Source organism: Mytilus edulis, chromosome 3 (assembly GCF_963676685.1).
Source record: "Mytilus edulis chromosome 3, xbMytEdul2.2, whole genome shotgun sequence".
Lineage (NCBI taxonomy): Eukaryota > Metazoa > Mollusca > Bivalvia > Mytilida > Mytilidae > Mytilus > Mytilus edulis.
The window spans coordinates 1,181,596-1,209,000 of record NC_092346.1 but is presented as its reverse complement, the minus strand read 5'-3'; the positions used below and the strand labels follow the sequence as shown (position 1 = coordinate 1,209,000).

General features: G+C 33.4%; 2 protein-coding genes across 2 annotated transcripts; one reads left to right on the top strand and one right to left on the bottom strand.

Moving 5' to 3' along the window:
- Window positions 1-365: 365 nt before the first annotated feature.
- Window positions 366-10,327, top strand: LOC139515584 (uncharacterized). Its single transcript, XM_071305164.1, has 6 exons — window positions 366-467; window positions 938-970; window positions 3,631-3,661; window positions 4,426-4,569; window positions 5,328-5,570; window positions 10,123-10,327. The coding sequence occupies exons 2-6, from the start codon at window positions 968-970 to the stop codon at window positions 10,149-10,151; spliced, it is 450 nt and encodes a 149-aa protein (XP_071161265.1). The 5' UTR covers window positions 366-467; window positions 938-967; the 3' UTR covers window positions 10,152-10,327.
- A 1,643-nt stretch (window positions 10,328-11,970) lies between these two features.
- Window positions 11,971-27,348, bottom strand: LOC139515583 (uncharacterized). Its single transcript, XM_071305163.1, has 11 exons — window positions 27,280-27,348; window positions 23,296-23,385; window positions 22,828-22,915; window positions 22,103-22,189; window positions 20,268-20,359; window positions 19,581-19,759; window positions 17,481-19,031; window positions 16,964-17,048; window positions 14,501-14,549; window positions 13,707-13,807; window positions 11,971-13,247 (listed from the first exon to the last, which is right to left on the bottom strand). Exons 1-11 carry the CDS (start codon window positions 27,310-27,312, stop codon window positions 13,110-13,112), a joined length of 2,493 nt encoding a protein of 830 aa, XP_071161264.1. The 5' UTR covers window positions 27,313-27,348; the 3' UTR covers window positions 11,971-13,109.
- Between the last annotated feature and the right edge of the window lie 57 nt (window positions 27,349-27,405).

Here is a 27,405-nt window from a genome sequence, read left to right as displayed (position 1 = left end):
TGGTCTAGGCGGTCGAGTGGTGTACAGCGCTGGACACAGCGGAGATGTCTCGATATCCCATTACATTAGTTCGAATCCCGTCGAGGGAAGAACCCATCTTCCACAAATTTGCAGATTTCACATTATTGTGTTGAAGGGAAAAAAGGGTCCATTTTACCAGACGGCAACTGGGACTAGAATTATACGGAGTTTTTCAAAGGACACTCCATCTTCAATATATATAACGATTGTGACACGGAATTATTTTTCTGTGCAGTGTCCCCAACACCCAGCAAAACCATTAGCTTTAGTATCAGATGTGTTTCTATGTAAAAATCAAACAAAATATAGAGAAGGAAATTGATAAAACTGTTACACATTACAGTTTTACATCCCTGTATCAGTTAATGAACTTTGACCATGGCTATCTGTCTCTGGTTATCATTGTCAAGATATTAATGGATAAAGCTCTGCTCTAAGTCGAACAGGTAAGATTTCCTTTTTTTCATTGTACAATAAATACTTAATATAACTATTATTCATTTATATGAACTCCTATTTCAAAAGGAATACCTACAATCATAAATAATGTTAATGTACTACGGAAAGTAAAAACGAAGACAATATTAGATATAAGCTATCTGTAATTTATACATGGCTTCAATCGTTTACACCCAATCGTATGCATCTGCAGGTTATCTAAATGTTATTGCCCACTGGTACAGCATTTCAATCCATATTTTGCAATAAACTATTTAGTTCATGGAAAAGTGCTTCTAAGGTATACACGAGCAATGCTGATTACAAAAACTGGTCATCGAAATCCTGTAGCAAAATTAGTTATCTCCTGTGTAAGTTTATAGGTATACATATATTGTTTAACTGACTCATTGCCTGATATGAATATCACAATGCACATTTTAATTGTGTGGAATTCACCCGGTGTGTTTCGTTACAGGATCAAATATATGTAGACAGACCAGGTGTCATGGTAAGTATATTTTCAATTTTCATACAAGCGTCGAATCCTTATTTTCAAAAAGAGAAAGCCCTTTAAATATAAGCGAAGGGCCCACCAAAAAATGGGTGTGACTCGACGTTCACTTTGGAAGAAGAGGGCTCAAATCCTTCCATGTTTGTAAGATAGTTAGAATACAAGAAAATCTACGGAATATGGAGAGAACAAAACGTTAGTTTTGACGCAAAGGAAATCCTAACATAATGAATGAGAATAATGGACCAATGCTACATATAGTAGGCCATCAACATAGAAAAGCGGGCCACACCATAGAAAAAGAGAATAATGGACAAAACATATATAGAATTGAGGGATATTGCTTCAGAAAATAAAGAATACAGAATTTAAGACCATTATAAATGTCTAGTGAAACCCAAAAATGATATACGTGACAAGGTATCATGTAAGTTCTCCACTTCAAAAGGGGTAGACATAATTTATGATAGCTAATTAACTTTTAACCGATCAAGAATGCAAAATATATAGGGTCCTATCATAGCACACCTATTCACCTGATAAAGATTCTATATTAAAAAATGTTGGTATTTATCACTTACATACATATATGATTGTTATGTCAATATACAGTATCCGTTTTATCTTAAATGTTCTTGATACACTGATGTCCTTATATATAAAATATTCGTACAGTGTCGGAATATTGTAGTCAATTTATTTGACGAGCTTTAGAAACAGCCTTAGAAAAACGAGGCTGTCCGAGCTTTCCATTCTCCTGTTTCGTAGCAAGTACAAATACATTTTATATTTTCGATATATATATATTCAATTGCAGAATATATAACAAGCCAAAAAGGGTACAACATCACCATTAAATAACTATAAAATATACAAATATTAGATATTTCGGATAACAGATATCCTTCTTCAATAATAGCACGATGTCAAATGAATCATGTCAATATATTCAAACTGAGATACTTTTTCTAAATCTTGAATTTATACAATTTAAGCGAACACCACAGACGCTGATACAATTTTAAAATTTCCAAACACGGCGCAAAGATTACTAAAATATGCCAAATGAAAGTAGTTATTTTCGTTGTGAACTGGCACAACTCTAGATTTCCAAAGGTTGTGACAGTTGAGATGTTATAACTGCATTGAGGGCAGTCCTCAAACAAAAAGATCAAAAATGTCCTAACCGATCCAGGATGGTATAAATTAGACAACGGTAGGGCAATTACAACAGAAACTACATATTTAAGCCTCCCAAACGAATAGCAGTCTAATAATGATTGAAAAAATAAGTTTTATATAATGAGGTAAAATAATTGAACGTGGCAACGTACTTATACATCATCCCGAATCAATGGAAACCTGTAATTTAAACTGTTATTTTTAAAAATAATTTCGAACTGTAAGGCCAGTACTAAATCCGGCGTTGTTTGAAACAGGTGGTCACAGGAAAATGAAGGACTCGTTCTATGTTTTTTCATTTATGCCCTCTGGGGAAACTGTCCGTAACTTTCTTATCCAAAATCTTTCCCGAGCGACTCTGTCGACCTTCGACCAACCCTCGTTGTGGTCTATGATTGTGATGGTTCCTGTAACCGTTTCGTGACAGCCTCCTCAGAGGAGTAAATCCGCTGGACTCTGAGAGCTTGACCGTACGGGATACTTTTTGTACAGTGTTTGGGGTGACAGCTTTGGGGAGAAAGGTATTGATGTTTATCTGTGGGTTTACAATAGAGGTCTGTTGATATGACACAGTCCTTTATAGATGTGGTTGTGTCTAAGAAAGATATCTTAGAGTCGGAAATTTCATACGTAAATTTAATTGAATGGTGGGCATTGTTTGCATGTCTGATGAAATCGCAGAATAGATATACATAAAAGTTCAGTAGAACAAGCTGGGCATACATTGATCCGGGAAAAAATCCATAGAAAAATACCTGAAGGATAAAATGATATAAGAACAATTTCCCCTGTATTTGCATGTTTCACTCAGAGAGAAAAAAAGGTGAAATTCTACCGAAATAAATTCGACACAAGAGCATGCAACATTCTATGATCGAGGAATGTCTTAATTCAGTTAAAACACACTCTTGTTGATATAGACCGTACAATTTGAGGGCAACCATTTATTAATACACTTGATATTGGTTATAAAACAGGCACCAAAGTGTTTATTGCACACTGCAAATTCAAAAACAACTTAAAGATTAGACCGTTGGTTTTCCCGTTTGAATGGTTTTACACTAGTAATTTTGGGGCCCTTTATAGCTTGTTGTTCGGTGTGAGCCAAGGCTCCGTGTTGAAGGCCGTACTTTAACCTATAATGGTTTACTTTTTAAATTGTTATTTGTATGGAGAGTTGTCTCATTGGCACTAACACCACATCTTCCTATATCTAAGTATGAATAAAACAAAATACCACACACACACAAATCAGCTTTCACATGTTTTAGATACTCCCCAAATTTAAATATACAGATCGCAATTACTATCTAGCAATGGTATAGTCACATTGTTTCCCTCTCTCTTACTTTTAACACTTGGCCCCAAATTACCAATGGCTCTTACGTCAATGTTATGTATTTTTTACTTAATTTTCAATGTATCATTCTAAAATTGAGGAAAGTACAAGTATATCAAAATCTTTACTTTTTCAGGGTGATAAACTTTCCGATGAACAATTAAAAGGTAGGAATTTAAAACAGCGATAGTTTTATCAACCCACTATATATATACATGTTCGAACCCGGGTTCATCCGCGAAACCACTTTCTCAAATAAAGTGCCATATATATCCTATCTTGAATTTGATGAAGCCTTTTTCATATGTTCTATTTCTTCCACTAATTTGAACTTTTTCTGGAGTTTCGTGCATTTCTTTATCAAGTTCTCTTTACAAATAAATACATATCCTAGCTGTTTCATTTCGTTTATATTAGTTATAAATGGTTTTGACTAAACAATCAAATAGAGACTGAAAGGTTTCTTAGTTGCATACCAGCCTGACCGTGAGCGCGAGATGAGAAAAGGGAGAGGATGGGTGGCCCTGTCTAACCAAATACTTCAAAATTAGTATTTTCTGTATTACCGTGCATGTAAGCGTAAATGCTGCATGCTTTGCTAAAAATTAGAAAGAAAACAATCTGTCCCGTAAGATGGCATGTTTAATTTCCTGCGCAGTGGTACCTTGTTATATATCAACACTGCTTGATAGTCTATAACAACACAGGATATCTTCAATTGTAGTTCTGAAGATCATGTAATATTTGCCGCTGATAATTAATAGAATAAATAAAATAAATTCGGCAGCGGCATTGGAATCATTTGCATATTTATTTTCACTTTTATAGATGTATTTAACATAATTAATTAATTTATATTTAAGAAATGAAGGTTAGAGTCACAATGAAAAACTCTAAACTTTTTCAAAGTTGCAATGACCTTTGTTTTCAGAGGTTCGTGAAGCCTTCACACTATTTGATCTGAAAAATGAAGGTAAAATTGCAAATGATAAAGTTGGACAGGCAGTACGATCACTAGGCCTTAATCCTTCGGAGGAAGAAGTACAACTGATGATTCGGGAGGTTGATGTCAGAGGTACGCTAAACTCTTTTAACCAGGGGTTACTTGAAAACTATAATTTTTTTTGGTGATTTTCTGTATAGAAAAAGCTAATTGATGCAAATACACCCGAAACACTCAATTATTTCAGTATCAGAAACTAACCTATTTATCCGTGAATTGGCCGCGCTTTTTAAAACTGCTCTCGTTGGCAGTTGCCGCAAGTTTGTTCTACAAAGTTGATTTTTAAACGCAATATTGTTGTTACTTCTGGTTTTTCTCTCACAAAATATCTATAAGAAAATGAATTATGAGAACGTTTTCTTTACGATACAATATAATGATAAGGAGACGTGATATGATTACCAATGCTACAACTATCCACCAAAGTTCAAATGAAGTGAATGTAAGCAATTATATGCAACCATACGGCCTTCAACAACGAGAAAAACAATAACCGTATGGTCGGTTAAACAGCCCTGACGTAAAAAATATGAAACGTTACAATTAAATTCTAATTTATAACAAAACAGATTACGAAAAACAAATAGGACAATCATGAACCAACGACAAACACTGAAATATAGGCTCATGACTTGGGACAGACACCTTAATTATGTGCGTGATTAAACAAGTTTGTCTAGATTTTAATATTGTCATCCAGGATTTGCAAGATTTCCCTATATAGCTTGATCTTGCGATACTCCTATTGTAGATTAAATGGAATAAGATGTAAATGTTTATATGAACAACTTCTAAATGTTGATTTGAAATAATCAAATTTACATCATTAGGCACAGGTTTTGCAGTATATGCAGAATTTCTCGCCATGTTTAAACGCCATCAACGTGATATCAGCAGTGAAGACGAAATAAAAGATGCATTCCGAGTGTTTGACAAAGAAGGCAATGGGTATATCAGTGCGGCAGAGCTCCGGCATGTTCTCACTAACCTCGGAGAGAGGCTACGAGATGAGGAGGTTGACGAGATGATACGAGAGGCAGATCTGACGGGAGACGGACAAATCAATTATGAAGGTAAGGGTCGGACAAGTAGGTTCGTAAAGGAAAGTATTTAGATTTGACATGGAAAGGTAAGTGATATATTTGATAATACACTGAAAACAAGACAACTGTACTAACAACACCCAAACAATACATTTCTACAAACAAGACTATAAATAAAACAGATGTACTAACAAAATCAAAAAACACATACTGAAAACTCCGCAATAAAGCCAGATTAACAAGACAAATGTATAAACAACGTAAACAAAAGGAGCTCTGCAAACGCCGAAATGAAAACTAACGCCGAAAATAAGACAGATGTACAAACAACAATACAGTCATTAAAACACCGACCACCAGACAAATATCCAAACAACACCATACCAAGACTAACAAACAACACTTTCAACAAGACAGATTTACAACATAAAACCAGGTGCTTCACAGGGCGCAGCTTTATACGACCCCAGTGGTCGAACCCTGAACAGTTGGAGCAAATTTGTTCACAATATTCAAACTTGATACTGTCTGAAGTAGGATTGTGATAAAAATTTTGACATAATATAGGTTTTTGTCACAAAATAAATGTGGTCAAAGATCTAACAAATCTATTGCACAATACTGTGCAATTGAAGATTTCTTCGTGAAACTTTTCAAAATTCGAAATTTGAAATTTTTTGAAAAAAAAAGGAATCCCTTAAAAAAATGGTAAACAAAAAATCCCCCCCCCCCCCCAAACCCAACTTATTGAATTCCCCTTGGAGCAATAACCCTTAAACTCATTCCCATGCTGTCCTATGTAGTATTGAACCTTGTAGTACAATTTCACAGAGATCCATACACTTATACACAAATTATTGTCATGATTGTTTTGGAACTAGAAACATGCTTCTTTTTTGGCCCCTAATTTCTACATATTTTTGGCAATTAACCCAAAACTTAATCCCAGCTTCCCCTTTGTTATATGGTAAATTGTGGTATAATTTAGGAGAGATCCATACAATTAAACACAAGGTATTGGCTGAAACTAGAAAAATGCTTGTTTTGGCCCCCTTTTTGGCCCTTAATTCCTAAACTTTGGTCCCATAATTAACCCCTAAAATAATCCAAACCTTCTACTTGTGGTTTTTAACATTGTGGTATAATTTCAGAGCAATTGAAATACTTGTACACAAGTTATTATCCTGAAGCTAGAAAAATGTTTGTTTTAGGCCCCTTTTGGGCCCCTAATTCCTAAACGGTTGGAACCATCATCCCCAAAATCGATCCCAACCTTTCTTTTGTGGTATTGAACCTTTTGAAAAAATTTCATAAAGATCTATTCACTTAAACTAAAATTATTATCCGGAAACCAATGTGTCTTCAGACGACGACGACGACAACATCATACCACTATACGATCCCAAAATTTTTTTGGGGTCGTATAAAAAGCAACCCTACAAACAACACTGAAAACAAAGCATAAAAACAAACAAGACATCCGTTCACACAACACCAAAAACAAGACAGTCCTCAAACAACACTGAAAACAAAACATCAAAAGAAACAACTAAGAAATCAAGCCAGTTGCACACACAACACTAAAAACAAGTCAGTTGCGCAAACAACACTGAAAACAAGCCAGTTGCACACACAACACTGAAAACAAGCCAGTTGCACACACATCACTGAAAACAAACCAGTTGCACAAACAACACTTAAAACAAGCCAGTTGCACAAACAACATCGAAAACAAGCCAGTTGCACAAACAACACTTAAAACAAGAAAGTTATACACACAATACTGAAAACAAGCCAGTTGCACACACAACACTGAAAACAAGCCAGTTGCACACACAACACTGAAAACAAACCAGATGCACACACAACACTGAAAACAAACCAGATGCACAAACAACACTTAAAACAAGCCAGTTGAACAAACAAAATCAAAACAAGCCAGTTGCACACACAACACTGAAAACAAACCAGATGCACACACAACACTGAAAACAAACCAGATGCACAAACAACACTTAAAACAAGCCAGTTGAACAAACAAAATCAAAACAAGCCAGTTGCACACACAACACTGAAAACAAGCCAGTTGCACAAACAACACTGAAAACAAGCCAGTTGCACAGACAACACTGAAAACAAGCCAGTTGCACACACAACACTGAAAACAAGCCAGTTGTACACACAACACTGAAAACAAACCAGATGCACAAACAACACTAAAAACAAGCAAGTTTCACACACATTCCTGAAAACAAGCCAGTTGCACAAACAACATCGAAAAAAGGGCAACTGCACACACAACACTAACAACAAGCCAGTTGCACAAACACCACTTAAAACAAACAAGTTGCACACACAATACTGAAAACAAGCCAGTTGCACACACAATATTGAAAACAAGCCAGTTGCACTACCAACACTGAAAACACGCCAGTTGCACACATACCACAAACACAACACTGAAAACAAGTCAGTTGCACACACAACACTGAAAACAAGCCAGTTGCACAAACAACACCGAAAACAAGCAGCCATACACACAACACTGAAAACAAGCCAGTTGCACACACAACACTGAAAACAAGCCAGTCGCACAAACAACACTGAAAACAAGCCAGTTGCACAAACAATAAACTGTTATCACAGAGATATGTCTCACCTTTTTGTAATTTTGATTATGCAAATGTTGAAATCAAAATAGCAATATGTACCTTAACATCTTAAACAAGTTATAAATGCAAACATTCAAAGTCAATGAACCATGACTGAGTTACATGGCTAAACAATCTCCATATAAATGAGATGTGCCAATGCTAATACAACTGCATACCAAATACCATTGACTTTCTATAAGTCGTTCCCAAATCTAAATACAATAACTAACCTGTAAGCTATGTAAAAGTTTCAAAGTCAATGAAGCATGAAGAGGGGGTGGGGCTATATAATCTCCATGGAAACAATACTTGCAAATTTGCATACCAAATATCATTGATTTAACATTTATTAGCAGTTCATCTTAAACTGATCTAATGACAAACTAATACATGTAAACTAAGATAAGTTTCAAAGTCATTAGACTGTGACTGAGGGGGGAGGCCAAATATTCTCTATGGAAATGAGATGTGCCAATGCTTATACAACTGAATATCAATTAACATTGGCCTACCACTAATGATTCCCCTTGAGCTGACCTAATCACAAACTAATACATGAAAAACTACAAAAAATTTCAAAGTCAATAGACCATGACTAAGGGGGCGGAGCCAAATTATCTCTATGGAAATAAAATATGCCAATGCTTATACAACTGCATACCAAATATCATTGACCTACCACTTGTGGTTCCCCATAAACTGACCTAATCACAAACGAATACATGATAACTTACAAACATTTTCAAAACCAATAGACCATGTCTAAGGGGGCGGAGCCAAAATATCTCCATGGAAATGAGATATGCCTATGCTTATACAACTGCATACCAAATATCATTGACCTACCACTAATGGTTCCCCATAAACTGACCTAATCACAAACTAATACATGTAAAATAATCAAAAGTTTCGAAGTCAATACACCATGACTGAGGGGGCAGGGCTAAATAATCTCCATGGAAATGAGATGTGCCAATGCTTATACAACTGCATACCAAATATAATTGACCTACCACTTATAGTTCCCCATAAACTAGACCTAATCACCAACTAATACATTGTTGACGCCATCCCCGTTGCCAGCATACCTATGTCTTGCTTTTTGACTCTGACAAGGCGAGACAAAAATAAAAACAAAACAGCCAATTATACAACACAGAAAACAAGCTAGTTGCACAAACAACACTGAAAACAAAACAGCCGTATAAACAACACTAAAACAAATCAAGACAGTCATACAAACACCCATAACATGACAGCTGCACAAACAACAACAAGAACTAAACAGCTGCACAAAAAACATCATACAAACAACACAGAAAAGAAGCCAGATGCACAAACATCAAAACAAGACAGTCCTACAAACAACCAAAACAAACAAAACAGATGCATGTACTATCAACATTCAAAAACACTTGAACCAGAACATCAATACAAACTAGTCAATTGATACACATTACTGGAAATATAACAGATGTAAACACAAACAATGCTATGAAATACTGTTATGTTACCAAACAATGCTGACAATCAGACAGATATTAGGCAATAACAAAATGGTAAAAAAATATTCATCATTTAAGAGTATTAACTCATATAAAAGGTTGTCTCACAGTTTTGGTCTTAATGAAGGGTAGGTAGATCTAGTCATTTCATATTTTTCTATCTATAATGGTTTCAAAGATCAAAGACAACACACAAAGTTACAAATGTACAAATGTTACACATGTTTCTTAGGGAACAAAATCAACAAACAAAACAGAGGAGAGGGAAGAATAGGGAAAATAAGTGTCAATACTAATCACATTTTGTATTTTTTTTAACGAAAATGAGAAGCATTAGAACAGTTGAACTAAATTTACCAGCAACAGAATTCTCCTTGCACAGTTGAATGCAGTATAGAATGATAGTAACAATTTCTTTTTCAGAGTTTGCACATGTCCTTGTGGGAAAATGAAAAGTGCCCACAGGAACAGCAGGAAATAATTGTCACAGAACAGAAGAACCACAGCTCAATTCAACCAAAAAGACAAATAATATTCTAGTGCAATATTTAACATTGTTGTCATTTAATTTTGTATATATTTTAAATGTTATTTAAATGTTATTCAAAATATATGAGTATCTTATAAATTTCTTTATTTTTTCAATATTAGGATCAGTTATGCATTACGCCAATTCCCATTTTTGCAATTCTGATTGGTCCAAGCATCATTTCAGGAGAATTAAAGTTGAGTTCCTGAATTTTCTGTTTCAAAATCTCAAGGATTATTGGTAATATTTATTGTGGTACACAAGATTGATTGGTTGATTGGTGTTTAACACCACTTTCAATAGACCTTAGGTAGGAAAACTGACAATCCTGGTCAATTAAGATAGGAGTAGAGTGCACCTTCCCAATACAGGATTTGAACTCACAACCTCAGTGTTGACTGGCTAGTGATACAGAAGTTTGACTACTTAGACCACGGTCACCAAGACTCATGGTACAAAAGAAAACAATAAAATGTGATTGGTTAGATATCAATTTCTTAGTGTTAACTGGCTAGTGATACAGAAGTTTGACTACTAAGACCACTGGGCCACCAAGACTCATGGTACAAAAGAAAACAATAAAATGTGATTGGTTAGATATCAATTACTAAGAAGGTTGTAAACCAATGACAACAATTTGGTGCATGATTTAACATAAAATTATCTATGGGAAATTTAGATCTTGCTTTACAGTGGAAGCATTTGTCCATCAGTAAGGAAACCACATTTGATCTTATTTTGATAAACTGCAGTTTTAGTGGATTGACCTTTACCCTAATGTGTTTTCATCCACAAACATGTAAATATAGATTAGACCATTGGTTTTCCTGTCTGAATTGTATTACACTAGGGAATTTGGGGCCCTTTATAGCTTGCAGTTTTTCAGTGTGAGACAAGGGCTCAGTGTTGAAGGCTATACTTTGACCTAAAATTGTTTACTTTTTACACTTTGAGTTGTCTCATTGGCATTTATACTACATCTTCTTATTTCTATATACAATTTACTAAGCTTGTGACTGGACTGAAAAAATTATCTAGGTAAGTGTTGTCAAATCTTAACAGACCAGCACAGGACATGAAAAATGTTTTCAAGTCAAGTGCAGGTGCTTCTGGAGGGCAAAGAATCGTGACCTATACTACTAAAATGATTACTTAGAGCTATCTTTTAATTAAATGATATATGGTGAGCATGACAACACATTCATTCTTGTAGTGAGCATTGATTTCTTCAGACCTTAATATATAATGCTGTATCATTCAACCTGTAAATATGTTTTTGTTACATGTGATATAAACACGATAGGGGGAAGTGGTTTTTTTCTGAACTGGTTTTTATTGAGCCTTCGAGTATCTCTACATTTCTGCATAACAGTAGAAAAGTTGAATACTCCAATAGATAGTTAAACCTTGTCACATGTTTAATGTGCTCATCCAAAGTCAGAAACATTGTCAATGGCTTTTTGTGTTTTGTATGCTGTTGTATTTTGTGTTGATGACAGATCTTTGGTAGGTTTTGTTAATTCTGAATCTGAAGACAACTTTTCTAAACTGTCCACATTTTTAAAGTTTGAAATTATGTACAGACATTTGATGATTGTTGAAGACCTTCAATTGACCTCTATATTACTGTCTTGTCTGTGTAGTTTAGTTACTGTTTCACTGACTTAAAACCATTATTTCCGTTTATTCACAAGGAAAAGTTTCCCCTTCTTTTACTGATGCAAATAATCATTCACAAATCATTCTTTTTCAAATTGTTTATTTCCATATAAATGGTAGACTACCCGATGTATCTATGACTAGAAAAAGATATTCAAATATAAACCAAAATGAAAATGCATAACAAATAGGAAACAATTTGCTTCCTTTAAACAAACAAAATAACAAATATGTATAAGGTTGCTTTTTACAAATTAAGTCACAAAGTCTAAAGACGAAATATGCAATGTTGTATATTTTTTTTCTTTCCAAGTTAAAAATCCATACATTTATATAAAACCAACTGTAGAAGTCTTTATGACATAAGAGGCTACTCATTTACTATTAAGGGTTCAATTGTATTTGATTTGACAGAGAAGCTTTCTAAAGATTGATTAGAAATTAAGTTTTTTGGTTAAATAAGAATCTGTTACAAGCTACTGTGGATCATCAATTTTAGTGGATCACGGAATGTGGCATCTTTGTGGACATTCAGTTTATGGTTTCAGCAACTTCTGTCTCTTTTACATAATAATTATATTTAGTTGAAAACTTTAATGCATTGTTCACCTAATACCCAATGAAAAATAATGAATCCATTGTTAATAGCCCAGTTGTAAAAAAATAATTTCAACTTTCAACCACACAACCAAAATATACACATCAACTTTCAACCGCACAGCCAAAATATAATTTCAACTTTCAACAATACAGACAAATAAAATGCCCAATTTATATAGTGTTTTACTGTAAGAACATGTACAGTAGAATTCTAGGGATGACCATATTTCTATACTGAGGTCTACCCTTGAGGTAAATATTGTTTTCTCTTGCAGAATAAAAATAAACTTGTACAAAATTACTTAAATATTCTAATAAGGAATTTTAACTGTAAAAATGCAAAATGGATTGAGATCTTTACTCCTATGTAAGTTTGATTCCGTCAGATATTAATATTCATTTACTCTTTACAATTATGTTTTACACATGCATAGGTTTTTATATGTGTTGTTTGAATTGCACATTTTCAACAAAGGATATCTATAAGCCTTTAAAGTGAATTAGTATTTGCCTCAAGGTTCCTGAGAAAAATGACTCTTCTTCACATGTCATACAACCTTTCAAACATAATGGAAGGAATATAGATAAATATGCAAGGGCCACGAGTGGTAAAGCAATTTTTTCAAATGTAGACACCTCCTGGTTTGGACAAGGCTTCCATCATCATGACCTCTGATTCTCTATGACTGACACTGTTAACGGCCATGTGGATCTTTATCAACATTTCAGGTAACAAAACTTTCATCACATATTCCATAAACTGAAAACACATATCATAAATAATTACCATAGCATCAGAAAATAAAAATTCTGTTTGTATTTACTGTCCTTTAAAGATGTATTTTTATTTAATTATTTTTTTACACATAGATGCATTTTAAAAATTTTATCAAACAAATTAAACTCGTAAAATTGCTTTAACTTAAGGAGAGAAAAATATTCTAGACTATTATGTTGCCCTTGATAAATTATTTAATTATGTTTGTCCTTGGGTTGCTGTCTTATTGAAATATACCCTCTAAATCTTCTTTATACAGACAGTATACACATTTGATAAACATAAGATGTATCCAAACAAAAGTGCACTTTTTGTGATATCAAAGGGCCTTTTAAGTGTCAATAGTAATATACTATTCTCATAACATAAAACTTTTATCATAATATCTTCATTACTAGTCTTTTCTTGCAATATTTAATGTTCAAACAGCATAATCATTACCTTATGATGTTTCTTACAGAAAATGGACATTAATGTTTCCATGACGATATCTTGTTGTTCTTCTGTAAACAATCCCAGGTGTACTTGATGGTTTAGCAACTCTGTAAATACATAAAATCATAAAATAACCCAAAATAACTATATTGTTAAAATAATTTCATATATATTCAGAGTTTAAAAATGTAGATGATAATGATGGTTGGTTGGCTGTATAACTTTCAACCCCAAATTAAATGCTTATTAGAAATGAGAAAATATTAATGCACTACAAATATCAATTCTGCTTTATGCTAAAAAAAATTGAGAATGGAAATGGGGAATATGTCAAAGAGACAACAACCTGACCAAAGAGTAGACGACAGCAGAAGGCCACTAACATGACTAATGGGTCTTCAATGCAGTGAGAAACTTCCCCACCGGAGGCATGCTTCAGCTGGCCCCTAAACAAAATGTACCTTGGTGAGTTGGATTTTTAAATTGTTAGTTCACATTTCCACAAGCCTCAGGAAGACATGTCACTATACAAGGACACACTATTCTGACTTCAAGCCAACCAACTTCCATTTTTAAACAAAGACCACTGCATTCAAGGAAAATACCTACCACAAGACCACTGAGGTGGTTTTAAAAGTAGGTTTACAAAAAGTATAAACTTGAATATAAATGATGAGACCTTTATCCTCAAATCTTAAACTGAAGAAAAGGTAAAGCGAATTGATGTCAAATACTCATCTAAATTTCATATTTATGTTAAGAATAAAAAATAAACTCAAACTGTTGCGTTACAAACATACTTCTTGATCTTCCTCCTTTCTTATAATCAAGGTGGCGCCATGACTCAGTCTAAAACACAAAATAAGATCTTATTATTCAATGAAATTCTTCTTTTTTGTATTAAGAAAAATAGTAAACCATGACAATAACAATAACTTGATATGATATCTATTCACACACAGGACATACACATCTGCTATGTTTCTTGTATCAAAAGGTACAAATTCTAATAAAAACATACAAGATAAGCAAAAAATAATCAGTAGCTAGTAATCACCGTGTATTTCATTTTTAGGCCACACCAATTTAATTTCTTGTTCTACGGAGTTTTGGACTCCAAAATTTGGAGCGAGCGAGCGATTTGAAAATTTTAATAAAAAAATATTTAATTTGCAAATTTTTGAGGCGAAGCTTGAAAAGTAAAGGCGAGCGATTATAATTTTTTTTTGTAAACATAAAATAGTAGGTTTTGACAGTATTAAATCTTGATTTATCACTTGTACTTTGATATTTCTTTAATTTCTGAAGTATTTTTCCCTGTTCACCAAGAAATAATTAAATCTGGTCTATGTATGTGTGACTGACAATGAGACAATTCTCCATCCAAGTCATAATCAGTTTGGGGACAACCCCTTAATGTTATAAACATCCCTTTTACATGTTTTATGAGGGATCAATATAAGTTATAATATATTTGTTTGTACAAAAGGGTTCATATTTTCTCAAAGAACTATACATCTATCTGGTATTAAATGGTCAAAACATGTCCAAGAATTTTGTAATATTCCTGGACTTTAACCATGCTAACACATTTACTTTAACAGTTTAATATTATTCAAAATAAGTGGACCCCTCTTTTAGAAAAAGTTGCTTAAAGTATGATGTAACTCTCCTCTTTATGAGTACAAAATTCAAGTTTTCAAAGGTTTTGTATAGAAGAACTATACAAATCCTTGGTATTTCTATTTTCTTTTCTACATCAGTAAAATGACCCCTTGTCTGAGGGAGGGTTGTTCTCAACCTGATAATAACAAACACAGGTCAAAGTACTGCCTTTTACACAGGGCTTTGATACAGACCAAACAGCAGGCTATAAAGGACCCCAAAATTATTAGCGTACACAATTCGAACAGGAAAACCAGCAATCTAATTTATATATCATGTATATCCAAACGGGAAAATACCAATGAATAACATCAACAAACGATAACTGCTGAACGAAAGGCCCCTCAATCAATCAGGACAGGTGCATACACATGCAGCGGCTATGGATAGTTTTGTTTTGCCAACATACAATATAATTGCAGTTGAAGGCAAATCCTTCAGAAGTTCTTTGTACTCCTTTATTCTAACAACGAACATTTTTTGATAGGGAATATAAGTAAGGGGGAAAGTAACCAATTTTTTGTTCTTTACAGGTATTTCCGCTGTTATAAATTTATATCGGAGCACTCCCGCTTTGGATAAATAGGTTTCATGCTGAAACAAATATTCTCACAGATATTTACAAAGTGTGGTGGGGTGCTTTTATTTTTAAAATCGTTATATACAGGTTAGACTGTGATTATTAAAACAAATGTTGATATCTTTTTATAATATTTAAAAAAAAAACGGTGCAGGAAATGGACATGATTACATTTTCGGATGCGGGAAGCGGGAATATAAAAAAATTCTGTTTTAAAAAAAATAGGTGCGGGCGGGTCCGTCGAACAAGGAATCAAATTGGTGTGGCCTTATTGAACATTTGAAAATTGAACATTTTGCTTACCCTCCCAAAACACCTGAGATTACACCTTGTTATTGTCTTACCCTCCCAAAACACCTGAGATTACACTTTGTTATTAGAGGGGTTCCTGTTGCTGAGTCTTACCCTCCCAAAACACCTGAGATTACACCTTGTTATTAGAGGGGTTCCTGTTGCTGAGTCTTACCCTCCAAAAACACCTGAGATTACACCTTGTTATTAGAGGGGTTCCTGTTGCCGAGTCTTACCCTCCAAAAACACCTGAGATTACACCTTGTTATTAGAGGGGTTCCTGTTGCTGAGTCTTACCCTCCAAAAACACCTGAGATTACACCTTGTTATTAGAGGGGTTCCTGTTGCTGAGTCTTACCCTCCAAAAACACCTGAGATTACACCTTGTTATTAGAGGGGTTCCTGTTGCCGAGTCTTACCCTCCCAAAACACCTGAGATTACACCTTGTTATGAGAGGGGTTCCTGTTGCCGAGTCTTACCCTACCATAACACCTGAGATTACACCTTGTTATTAGAGGGGTTCCTGTTGCCGAGTCTTACCCTCCCAAAACACCTGAGATTACACCTTGTTATTAGAGGGGTTCCTGTTGCTGAGTCTTACCCTCCCAAAACACCTGAGATTACACCTTGTTATTGTCTTACCCTCCCAAAACACCTGAGATTACACTTTGTTATAAGAGGGGTTCCTGTTGTTGAGTCTTACATTTTCCTTGTGTACATACTTACATTTCCTTGAAAGATGGACTTTAGATACACCTTATTCTGCAGCACCAAATACTTTAACTGGTCTTCTGTTAAATTACAAACAGTTCTACAATGTAAAGAGTTTTCCATATTACTTAAGTTGACTTTACCATGTTTATATACAGTAGAAGAGTCATTTATTACATTGATCCTAGTTTTCAATCTGTCCCCTGATTTGTATGACTATGAATATCTGTATGTTCATGTAGACCATTTATCAGTAAATAACACATACATGAATTTTTAGTTTCAAAATATGATTCAGACATAATCTCTTATTCATAAAAAGGTTTCTACATAAGTTTCATAAAATTCTTTAACCTCTGACTGTATCTAAATGTTCACTGCAATTAAGAGTTTTTAATAAGAAATACAGGGATAAAATAATAAGTTTCAAAAATTGGGTGTGGATACTGTATTTTGATTCACATTAATAACTTACGAAGGAAAGATATGCAAACATTCTAAGCTCTGTATTAATATAACATGTATAACCTACCCAGAATTTTTAATTTTGTTGTCCATGTCATTGCCAGATTCGTCCACTGATAAAATGAAACATTCCGCTTCTTCATCGCTCACTTCGTTCATATTGTCATCAAAATTGAAACCGTTCACATCACCATCAGTCTTGGCTACTTTTGGTGGATTTAACTCATCCTCTGAGGTCGAAGGTGAAAAACTTGGAAGATGACGCTTTCTTCTTTTTCTCTTGTTTTTTTCATTTTTTATTATGTCTTTGTTGGGGGAAGTTGTCACATGCCGATTATCCTTGTTAGCTTTAATGACTTGACAAATATCAATTGCCCGTTGAAAAATTGAAGTTCGTCTTCTTGATTTATATGCTATGAAGTCACAATCAGGCAATTCAGAATCACTTGAATCGCTGTCACTCAAAACATTTGTTTCTACCATATTTGTAGACGGCTGATTAACCTCCTTATCGATACGTCCTCTTCCTCTCTGGAAATTTTCAACATCATCATTTTTCAAATTTTCCGTCTGCCGGTTAATCTTATAATCAAGATCAACCAGACCATTTACAACATTACCCCCTGTTTGAATGTCATTTTCCTCCAGTCTTTCATCTGTATCAGAATTACATAGATCAGTTATCTGACAATCACCTTCATTGTCATAAATGTCAGCATTTGTATAGATTACATCCTCCTCCATTTTGTTATCAGTTACCATGGGAACTTGAAGAAGATTTTCAGCCATATCTAAGCAATCTGAGATCACATCTACCTCATCATTTTCTGCAGGATCATAATTGGCACCAAGATTATCATCTTCCAAGCAGAATTCAAATGAAGAATGTTCGTTAATTATATCCGGCATATCTTCGGGTGGTTCTGTGAGATCTAATGAACAATCCGATACAATGTCAGGCATGTCGTCAGGAAATCCATCTTCAACAGTATCTGAGGTAATAGTCTTTTCAATGTCAGGCATGTCGTCTGGAACTCCATGGTCAACAGTATCCGAGGTTGTAGTTACATCTTTGAGTATATTGTAGTTTGACTGCTGACTAGATTTTGATTTAGTTGTTCTTATATAGTCTGTTTCAATACAAGTTGAATCTGACCCAGAATCACAGCCATTTTGAATTTTAGGAGGCACTGGACTATATTTTGGAACAATAGTGGAATGGCAGTCTATTTCTATATCAATATAATCTATTTCCGACTGACAGGAATCTATGTATGGAGGATAATTTGATCCATATTTTGTTCCCCGGTAATTGATACACATGTCATTTTGACCAGACTCTGAAGATGAGTTACTGGTTTCCTGTTGTGAGCTTACTGAGCTAACCAAGGATGAACAGTTTGTTGATACAGTTTCCTGTTCTATGCTGCACAGTCCAGTGATGAATGGTTTGCTGTCTTGTACTAGATTTTTAGTCAGATGAGATTCAGTGGAGGAAGAGACAGTATTGGAAGCACAGTCTGGTTCTTCGCCTTCTATTTTCTTAAAGTTCTGTAAGATTTTTGCTATTCTCTTTTCTTTCTTGACCTTAGAAATAGCTTTGTTAGTCCTTCCGACACTGAAAATAGGAGATTAAATCTATGTTGAAAAGGCTTTTCATATTTCAGAATGGGTTTTGCTCATTGTTGACAGCTAAAAAGTGCCATAAATTTTTTTACTTCTACATCATTTGATCTCTGGTGGAGTGTTATCATATTGGCAATTATATTGATATTGGTCAGTAGTTTCTGAGAAAAATGTGACAAAAGAATTAGTTGGATGAATGGACAGATGAACAGACAAACAAGGTGACTACAATATAGACCCTAGGATGGGTTTTTGGTGTTGTAGTCTTTGACTAAGGAGTTTGAATATACTTTAAGCATATTTTGTCTACTTTTAAAAAGTGTGCAACTTCCAGTAAAAATAGATCACAAGAAAAAATATGACTCTTCTGCTTATGAAACAAATGATCCAACAGACTCTAATCCTCCAGCAAGTAACTCTGAAGACTCATTTCGTATTACCTTATGCACATCCTTATCAACAACTAAAGCAGCCTATGTCGTAGATTTATTTTTCATGAATATGAAATGGTAACCTTTGCCCTTAGGAATATCAAACCTACAGATTTTTAATAGCTTTTCTTTTTCCCTCATTGGAAGATACACCATTTTCTGTGTTTCCATTCTGTTTGATGTTACCATGACTACCATTTTGACTTGTGGATGATTGTTTGGTAAAGTAATTACTTATGCTGACTGAACTAGTCTGTGATTGGCTACAGTCATGGAGGACTTTTGCAAGCTACAATTACATAAAATAAAATATTTCTACAAATTCATAACATTATATATAGGAGCCTACAATTCAATTTTTATTGTTAGTTACTGTATATCATATTTGTTTTTTTGTTTTTGTACCAAAATGAGGCTGTTGGTTTCCTGGTTTGAATTATTTTACATATTTCATTTCTAGGATTTCTATATTTGTTCATTACTAACAAGAATGCGATCATAGTGCATAGATGCATCGCTTGCATTATCATTTTCTATGTTCAGTGGACCATAACATTGGGGTCAAAACTCTAATGTGGCATTAAAATTAGAAATATCATATCATAGTGAACATGTGTACTAAGTTTTAAGTTGATTAGAATCAAACTTCATCAAAAACTACTGTGACCAAAACCTTTAACCTGAAGCGGGACAGATAAACAGACGAATGAATAGACCAACAGACCAAAAACATAATATCCCTAAGTAAGGCATAATAAATATCACACATGTATTATTAATCACTGTTAATTCCCTACCTTTGTTACACTTTTAGTATCTTGAGATTCTAATGAAGTGACAAACACAACCACTTTCTCTCTGAACACTGTGTGAGCAGTACTGTAAAAATCTGAAAGTAAACATATTAAAGTGACAAACACGACCACTTTCTCTCTAAACACAGTGTGGGCAGTACTGTAAAGACCTGAAAGTAAACATACTAAAGATGTGCTAATCAAGGTTTACAGGAAGCAGCAAGTAAATTGCTTCACAAATAATAAATGCAATCTAAGAAACGCAATCCTGAGATTGCAACAGAAGAGAATTTTTGTTGTCATTTGTCCTGTGTAGAAATTAAGTCTGAATGTTAAATAGTTGACGATTTTCCAAAGTATAATTTCTTGAGAAAAGTGAAGCTTCTGATCAGAAAAAGAAAGCTAAGCTTTAAAAGACATCCAAGTTATACAGGTATTTAGCCTATGTAAACAAGAATGTGTCCAAAGTACACGGATGCCCCACTCGCACTATCCTTTACCATGTTCCATGGACCGTGAAATTAGGTAATAATCTAATTTGACATTAAAATTAGAAAGATTATACTATAGGGAACATATGTACTAAGTTTCAAGTTGATTGGACTTCAATTTTATCAAAAACTACCTTGACCAAAAACTTTAACCTGAAACTCCCACTTTCATTTTCTATGTTCAGTGGACCGTGAAATTGGGGTCAAAAGTCTAATTTGGCTTTAAAATTAGTAAGATCATATCAAAAGCAACAAGTGTACTAAGTTTCAAGTTGATTGGACTTCAGCTTCATCAAAAACTACCTTGACCAAAAACTTTAACCTGAAACTCCCACTTTCATTTTCTATGTTCAGTGGACCGTGAAATTGGGGTCAAAAGTCTAATTTGGCTTTAAATTAAAAAGATCATATCATAAGCAACAAGTGTACTAAGTTTCAAGTTGATTGGACTTCAGCTTCATCAAAAACTACCTAGACCAAAAACTTTAACCTGAACGGACAGACGAACGGAGCCACAGACCAGAAAACATAATGCCCCTCTACTATCGTAGGTTGGGCATAAAAATACATTATAATGTGTCAAGTTGACAGGTTCTACGTCCCTAAACAAATTGTTTGGTTGCTGTCTTCATTGATTTTTAACAGTCCTCTCCATATATTCATTACTTCTTTGTTAAAATCACTGACTGATTTCTTATGCTATCTTGAGCAAATTGTTTGAATTGTTCAGTACCACTCCTACTAAAATTCATCCAAAAGATGATTCATGAAAGCCTGAATTTAAATGTTTTTTTAGAATGCAAGTTTATATCTAAAGCTAATTTTAACTTCTACCTTAACTTGAGTTTATAAAAAATTTATAACTTATATGGAATGCATAATGAAAGTTATTTAATGGGAGATAACTCTATGATCCCCAATGCATTTTATGAAACTTTGTCAATTTTCTTCCATGAACAGGTACCTATACATACAGTATTGAGCAGACTGATGTGTATCAAACAGTTGAATGAATTAGGAACATTTACAAGTGTCAATCAGTAACTCAATTTTTATGCAATGTAAAAGCCAAACCATAATAGAAATTAATTAAAATTCATGCAGAATTTTCATCTCCTGAAATTTTCATTCCCAATGCATACAAAATTATATCAAAATTTCCCAATTTGGCACAGGCCCCAAAAATCAGAGGTTGAATTACCCCTGTAAAGTAAACATATTTATTTCAACGCTTCATTCGTGTAAATTCTCTTTTTCAAAATTTCATTTTCAAATTATAGACTGGTACTTAATATACAGTTATTCAAATTATAGACTGGTACTTAAAAATACAGTATCAATATATACCCTCCTCTCCTGATTCTTCTTCACCAAGTAACAAAGTATGATGGAGTGATTTCTTTTTGAACACATAACCAAGCCTCACTGTATTTCCTATAAATATGTAAAATTGTAAATATAACATGCATAATAAATACAAATTCTCTTATAAATGTACCAGTATGATTGATACATTTACACAAAGCACTTCACACAAGCTTGTTAAGTCAGTGGTATAGTCCTAATTATTTTGATTAATCTTACTTTGCTGCTAGCTTGATCCTTAAAGTGGAATTTGGAATAAAAAAATCTATAACTTTTCATCTGATCTCTAGTTTTATAATATATAGAAAGTCGTTGTCACATAAATTAACATACTAGATCATTTAAAATATTTAGAGTTTGCCGAGAAAAAAAAAGTTTGCAAACTTGTCCTTTATTATCAGCAAATCAGCTTATAAAAAACAAATAATCATTGTATGGTCTCAAGTCTTTAGCTAATTTCAAGAAGATTAAAGCAGTTATATATTTTTCATTATTTCAAATATATCTCTTTCTGTTTGGAAAATGTCACACTCATATAAATCATAAAAAATGTCCTCAATCTACTAATTGGCACCTTCAAAAATAATTAATCCACTAATTGGCACCTTCAAAAATAATTAATCCACAATTATAACAGAAAAAATCTGTCAGTTTTGGTTCTGAATCAATATTTAGTTTCATTTTTGTTGTTGTGATTTTTAGTTTACCTGTTAAAATATTCTGTGATCTGATGTCACTTTTGTCTCTTTCTTCTATCTTTGCTCTTACTGGAACTTTAAGTAACTTTTCAATTTCCTATAAAATAAAATCTATTCTGAAGTGATTCATACTATAATCAAAGGTCTGGATTGGGAGGCAGGTTGTTGATTGTGTATTCTAGATTTTTGTAAGGTATTTTCCCCATATTTCTAAATTTTATTTAGATTGTTTTTGCTATTAATTTTCCTTTCCGTTAACCCCATCTAGAGTGAAGAAGAATATTACTTGTGGGGTTGAATGAGCAACACTTTCCTATCATTAAACACAGAAATGGATTTTTTTTAATGAATTGTTGGGATGCTGTCTTCCCTTTTTCAAATAAATTTAATAAATTAAGATAATGTATAGTTATTTTATTTAATGTGTGTACATTAATTATACAAGTACTGCACTTAATGCTTTGAATATCCACCAACCTTTAGTTGATGTCGCTGAAGCCATCTTTTGTTGGACTTTTTCTCATCCAAAGAATGAATTTCTATTTGACAGACCAATCTTGCACCAACCTGAAATAACCTCACCATAATGATTGATTGTTCCTATTTAATACTAATTTTGTACTATTAGAATAGTGGCCAGTTTTTACGAATCCAGGTCCGTTCGCGCCCAATCATGTTCACGCCTATTCACGTTCCCCCCCTATCACACTCCCACCCTACACGTTCAAGCCCAATTTTTATTGGTTTTTGTCGAGCCTTCGACTTTAGTCGAAAAAGCGAGACTAAGCGATCCTTCATTCCGTCGTCGTCGGCGTCCACAAATATTCACTCTGTGGTTAAAGTTTTTGAAATTTTAATAACTTTCTTAAACTATACTGAATTTCTACCTAACTTGGACAGAAGCTTGTTTATGATCACAAGAAAGTATCCAGAAGTAAATTTTGAAAAAATAAAATTCCATTTTTTCCGTATTTTACTTATAAATGGACTTAGTTTTTCTGCCAGGAAACATTACATTCACTCTGTGGTTAAAGTTTTTAAAATTTTAATAACTTTCATAAACTATCCTTGATTTGTACCAAACTTGGACAGAAGCTTGTTTATGATCATGAGATAGTATCAAGAAGAAAATTTTGTAAAAATAAATTTCCACTTTTCCGTATTTTACTAATAAATGGACTTAGTTTTTTTGCCAGAAACAAAACATTCACTCTGTGGTTTAAGTTTTTAAAATTTTTATAATGTTCTTAAACTATCCTGGATTTCTACCAAACTTAGACAAAAGCTTGTTTCTGATCATAAGATTTTATTCAGAAGTAAATTTTGTAAAAAAAAAAATCACTTTTTCCGTATTTTACTTATAAATGGACTTAGTTTTTCTTCCAGTTAACATTACATACAGTCTGCAGTTAAAGTTTATAAAACATTTATTAGATTCATAAACTATCCTGGATTTTTTACCAAACTTGGAAGCTTCTTTCAATCAAAAGACAGTATCGAGAGGGAAATTTTTATTGATGTTTTTCCTCATTTTTGTCGAGTCTGCGATTAACAGCAAAAGTAGGCGAGACACTGGGTTCCGTGGAACCCTTACAAATTTTTTGTTTAATAATTTGTAATCATGTTTTTTAAATATAGTCAGATTCTGACAACTAGTATTTTATTTTTGTGTTATATATATTTCATTTTTTCATTGGTTCTAGTAAAAAATTATCGATTTTGGCAACATTTTTTTTGGTGTTAAATAAATGGTAAGCATGATAAGTGTACTGCTTTAAATATATTTTTTTTCATTGTTTCTTAATATAGTGAGATTCTTAAGCTTTACTCATACCAAGCTAAATACATGACTTTTGTAGTATTTACATAAAAGCAAGTCAGTGATGTCGTTAGAAGCCGGCAGCCGGCGATTTTCGCCGGTTATTGTCCTTTTCCCCCGGCTATTTTTGCATGGGTAAAAAAATAATAATAAGATAAAAAAGATAATCAGTGTTAACAAGTTAACAAATAATTGTTCAATGCATCAGCTTCCACAATTAAAGTCGCGATAAACAAGGATGTAAATCAGTGTTTACCTTTGACTAAATATAGTTCATGTAAATGCAGTCCGCTGATTGGTCGTCTATTTAAAGTTGGTAAGTATTGTATGTTTGCAAGGATAAAAAGAGAGACGTTCCGATGGACATTATGACCCTGTTTGATTTTGGCTTCAAGAGAAGGAATAAGCCAGAAATGACAACAGCATGTTATGAAAATATATCAGTCAAATAAAAGAAAGTATAATATATATATAATGTTGTCAAGAATCTGGAAAACAGCACCTTTTGTAGTTCACATTTCAAAGCCCACGACCACGTGGTGTCCAGAGAATGAAGGTCAATAACGAAAGTAGAATATAGTCGACCACAAATAATTTTTAAAAATATCTTTAGTTCAAAAGGATTTTAGTTTACTGCTTACTGAACAGTAAACAAATAAGAGAAAATAAAACGACATAGCTTGACAACATGTTTGAAATACGTGTTACTGTACAAGTCTTATGAGAAAAAAGGGGGTCATTTGTCACTAAGTACGTACGCAAATAAATCGATCAAGATATTTAATAAATTCGATTATTATTGAAATAAAATTATAATATTTCACCTATTATTTCACAGGCACTTGCCTGTGTATTATTTACATATATTCAAGAACAGACATCCCAGAAAAAAATCTAATATAGATTAGCCTTGCCAGGACTATACGGATTCTCATTTAAAAAAAAAAAAATCAAATGTGATTGAAGTCAACAACAAAAATAAGACAAAATTAACATTTTCCCCAAGCATCTAAATCACTCCCAGGTATGCTCAGAATGCAGGAATTTTAGTCTAAATTTACAAATCTTTTTGGGGAGAGCATACGATTTTATAAAATATAGTGCCTCTAGCTGTAACAGTTTTAACTTTGAAATCGAAGCTCCAGCTGACTACTAGTCAGTGAATATTGTTTTTAATTTTGTAAAAACAAAACCAACACTTTTTTAATATAAAATTAAAACATAATGTTCTCAATGTCAGAATTACAATTTTCATTTAAAACTAAATTATTCAAGTGATAATTCAAACCAGAGACAATATGTTTCTATTCAAACTAAGATTTTTGGATTCTTTCAGTTCAAAAATATTTACTAGCAGTCAACCTACAGGAAAATGCACAAAAATGTATATTGGTCCATCAAGATGATCAATGATGTGATCACATGTACAGAAAATTTACCCCTCATGTTGCTAATTTTAGTTAATCATTTACATTATCTTCAGTAAAAAATGATGTTTTCAGAGGTCTGAATAAGGGTCTAGGACACCCCCAGAGTGCAGGATTTTGCACCATTTTAAAAAAAAATTTAGTGACATCACTGCAAGTTAAAACAGCAATCATGATTTTTAAAAACTCAACAATAACAGAAAATTTAGCTGTGTATAAATACCAATTAGCAATAGGCCTATCATACATAATCAATATTTAATAATTTTTCATCAAATTAATAAAAAAAAATCTATATACATGATATAATAATCCCTCAAATTTTAATTAAAAAAAAGATTATTTTGTATATATCCATTATTAAGAAAATATCTAATAATTCAACTGAAATTCGAATAATAATTGGGTGCTAACCTGAGGGTGCAAACATGTATTGGGTGCGAACAGACCTGATAGTGATACCAGTTTTTACCGGTAAAGGAAGCCAAAGTACCCAGAGAGAACCACTAACCTTGTCTCATCATAATGAGCATAATATTGGTCAGATTTAAGGTCAATCAGGGACAAAATCCAGCTAAATAACAAAAGTGTAAATACGTTTAGATTTAGTCCAAATAATTATGACATCTAGAACTTATATTTTATTTTTTGGCTTTGACACCTTACAGTCTTAAAACTATATAAGTATAAATGAGGGGGATAGGAGGGGTCCTCATCCCGAAATCCCGGACTTAAAAAAACGAATTCCCGAGGTCCCGAATTTAAATAAAGTAAATCCCGATGTCCCGAAATCCGAAAAAATTGATTCCCGGATCCCGAAAGGGTCAATCCCGAAATCCCGAGCTTAAAAACACCCGATCCCGGAGTCCCGATAAAGGTCCTATCCCCCCTCATAAATGCCTTTCAATAGTCATAATTATTTGGACTAGTTTAGATTTTAAACAAAAATCCCTAGCATGTGCCTTCTTGTAATCTTAAATATATGGCAGCCCAACATATTAAGGAATAACGAAATTAAGAAGTATTGTATAAATTGAGATGTGTCTTGTTTCTAAAAAAAATATTGATGTTAAAAAAAATGGGTATTTTTAGCTGTTTTCGGTAATTGCCTGTTGTTCCCAGCTGTATCGTCCATCGAAACATGATCTAGTGTGTTGCAACAGATCAAGAAACATATTTCACATTGTTTGATAAATACTAGGAATGATATTGTACTTGTAAATACTTTGTGAAGAATTCGCTGCCCATCGAAAAGTGCGGGTAAAATGAGTTATTGCCCCTTAAATACAGGTTTTAGAGTTTTCATTATTTCCAATAAACACTCTAGAGAGGTTCCAATGT

What these genes read in the sequence shown, in the direction of transcription:
- LOC139515584 (XM_071305164.1), top strand. An exon ending in TTCCGATGAACAATTAAAAG is followed by an intron (nt 3,662 to 4,425) that starts GTAGGAATTTAA and finishes CTTTGTTTTCAG; the next exon opens with AGGTTCGTGAAGCCTTCACA. An exon ending in CGGACAAATCAATTATGAAG is followed by an intron (nt 5,571 to 10,122) that starts GTAAGGGTCGGA and finishes TTTCTTTTTCAG; the next exon opens with AGTTTGCACATGTCCTTGTG.
- LOC139515583 (XM_071305163.1), bottom strand. Translation starts at nt 27,312, where the DNA reads ATGGGCAGCGAATTCTTCACAAAGTATTTACAA. An exon ending in ATACTAAAAGTGTAACAAAG is followed by an intron (nt 19,760 to 20,267) that starts GTAGGGAATTAA and finishes ATGTAATTGTAG; the next exon opens with CTTGCAAAAGTCCTCCATGA. An exon ending in TCTGTAAGAAACATCATAAG is followed by an intron (nt 13,248 to 13,706) that starts GTAATGATTATG and finishes ATGTGTTTTCAG; the next exon opens with TTTATGGAATATGTGATGAA.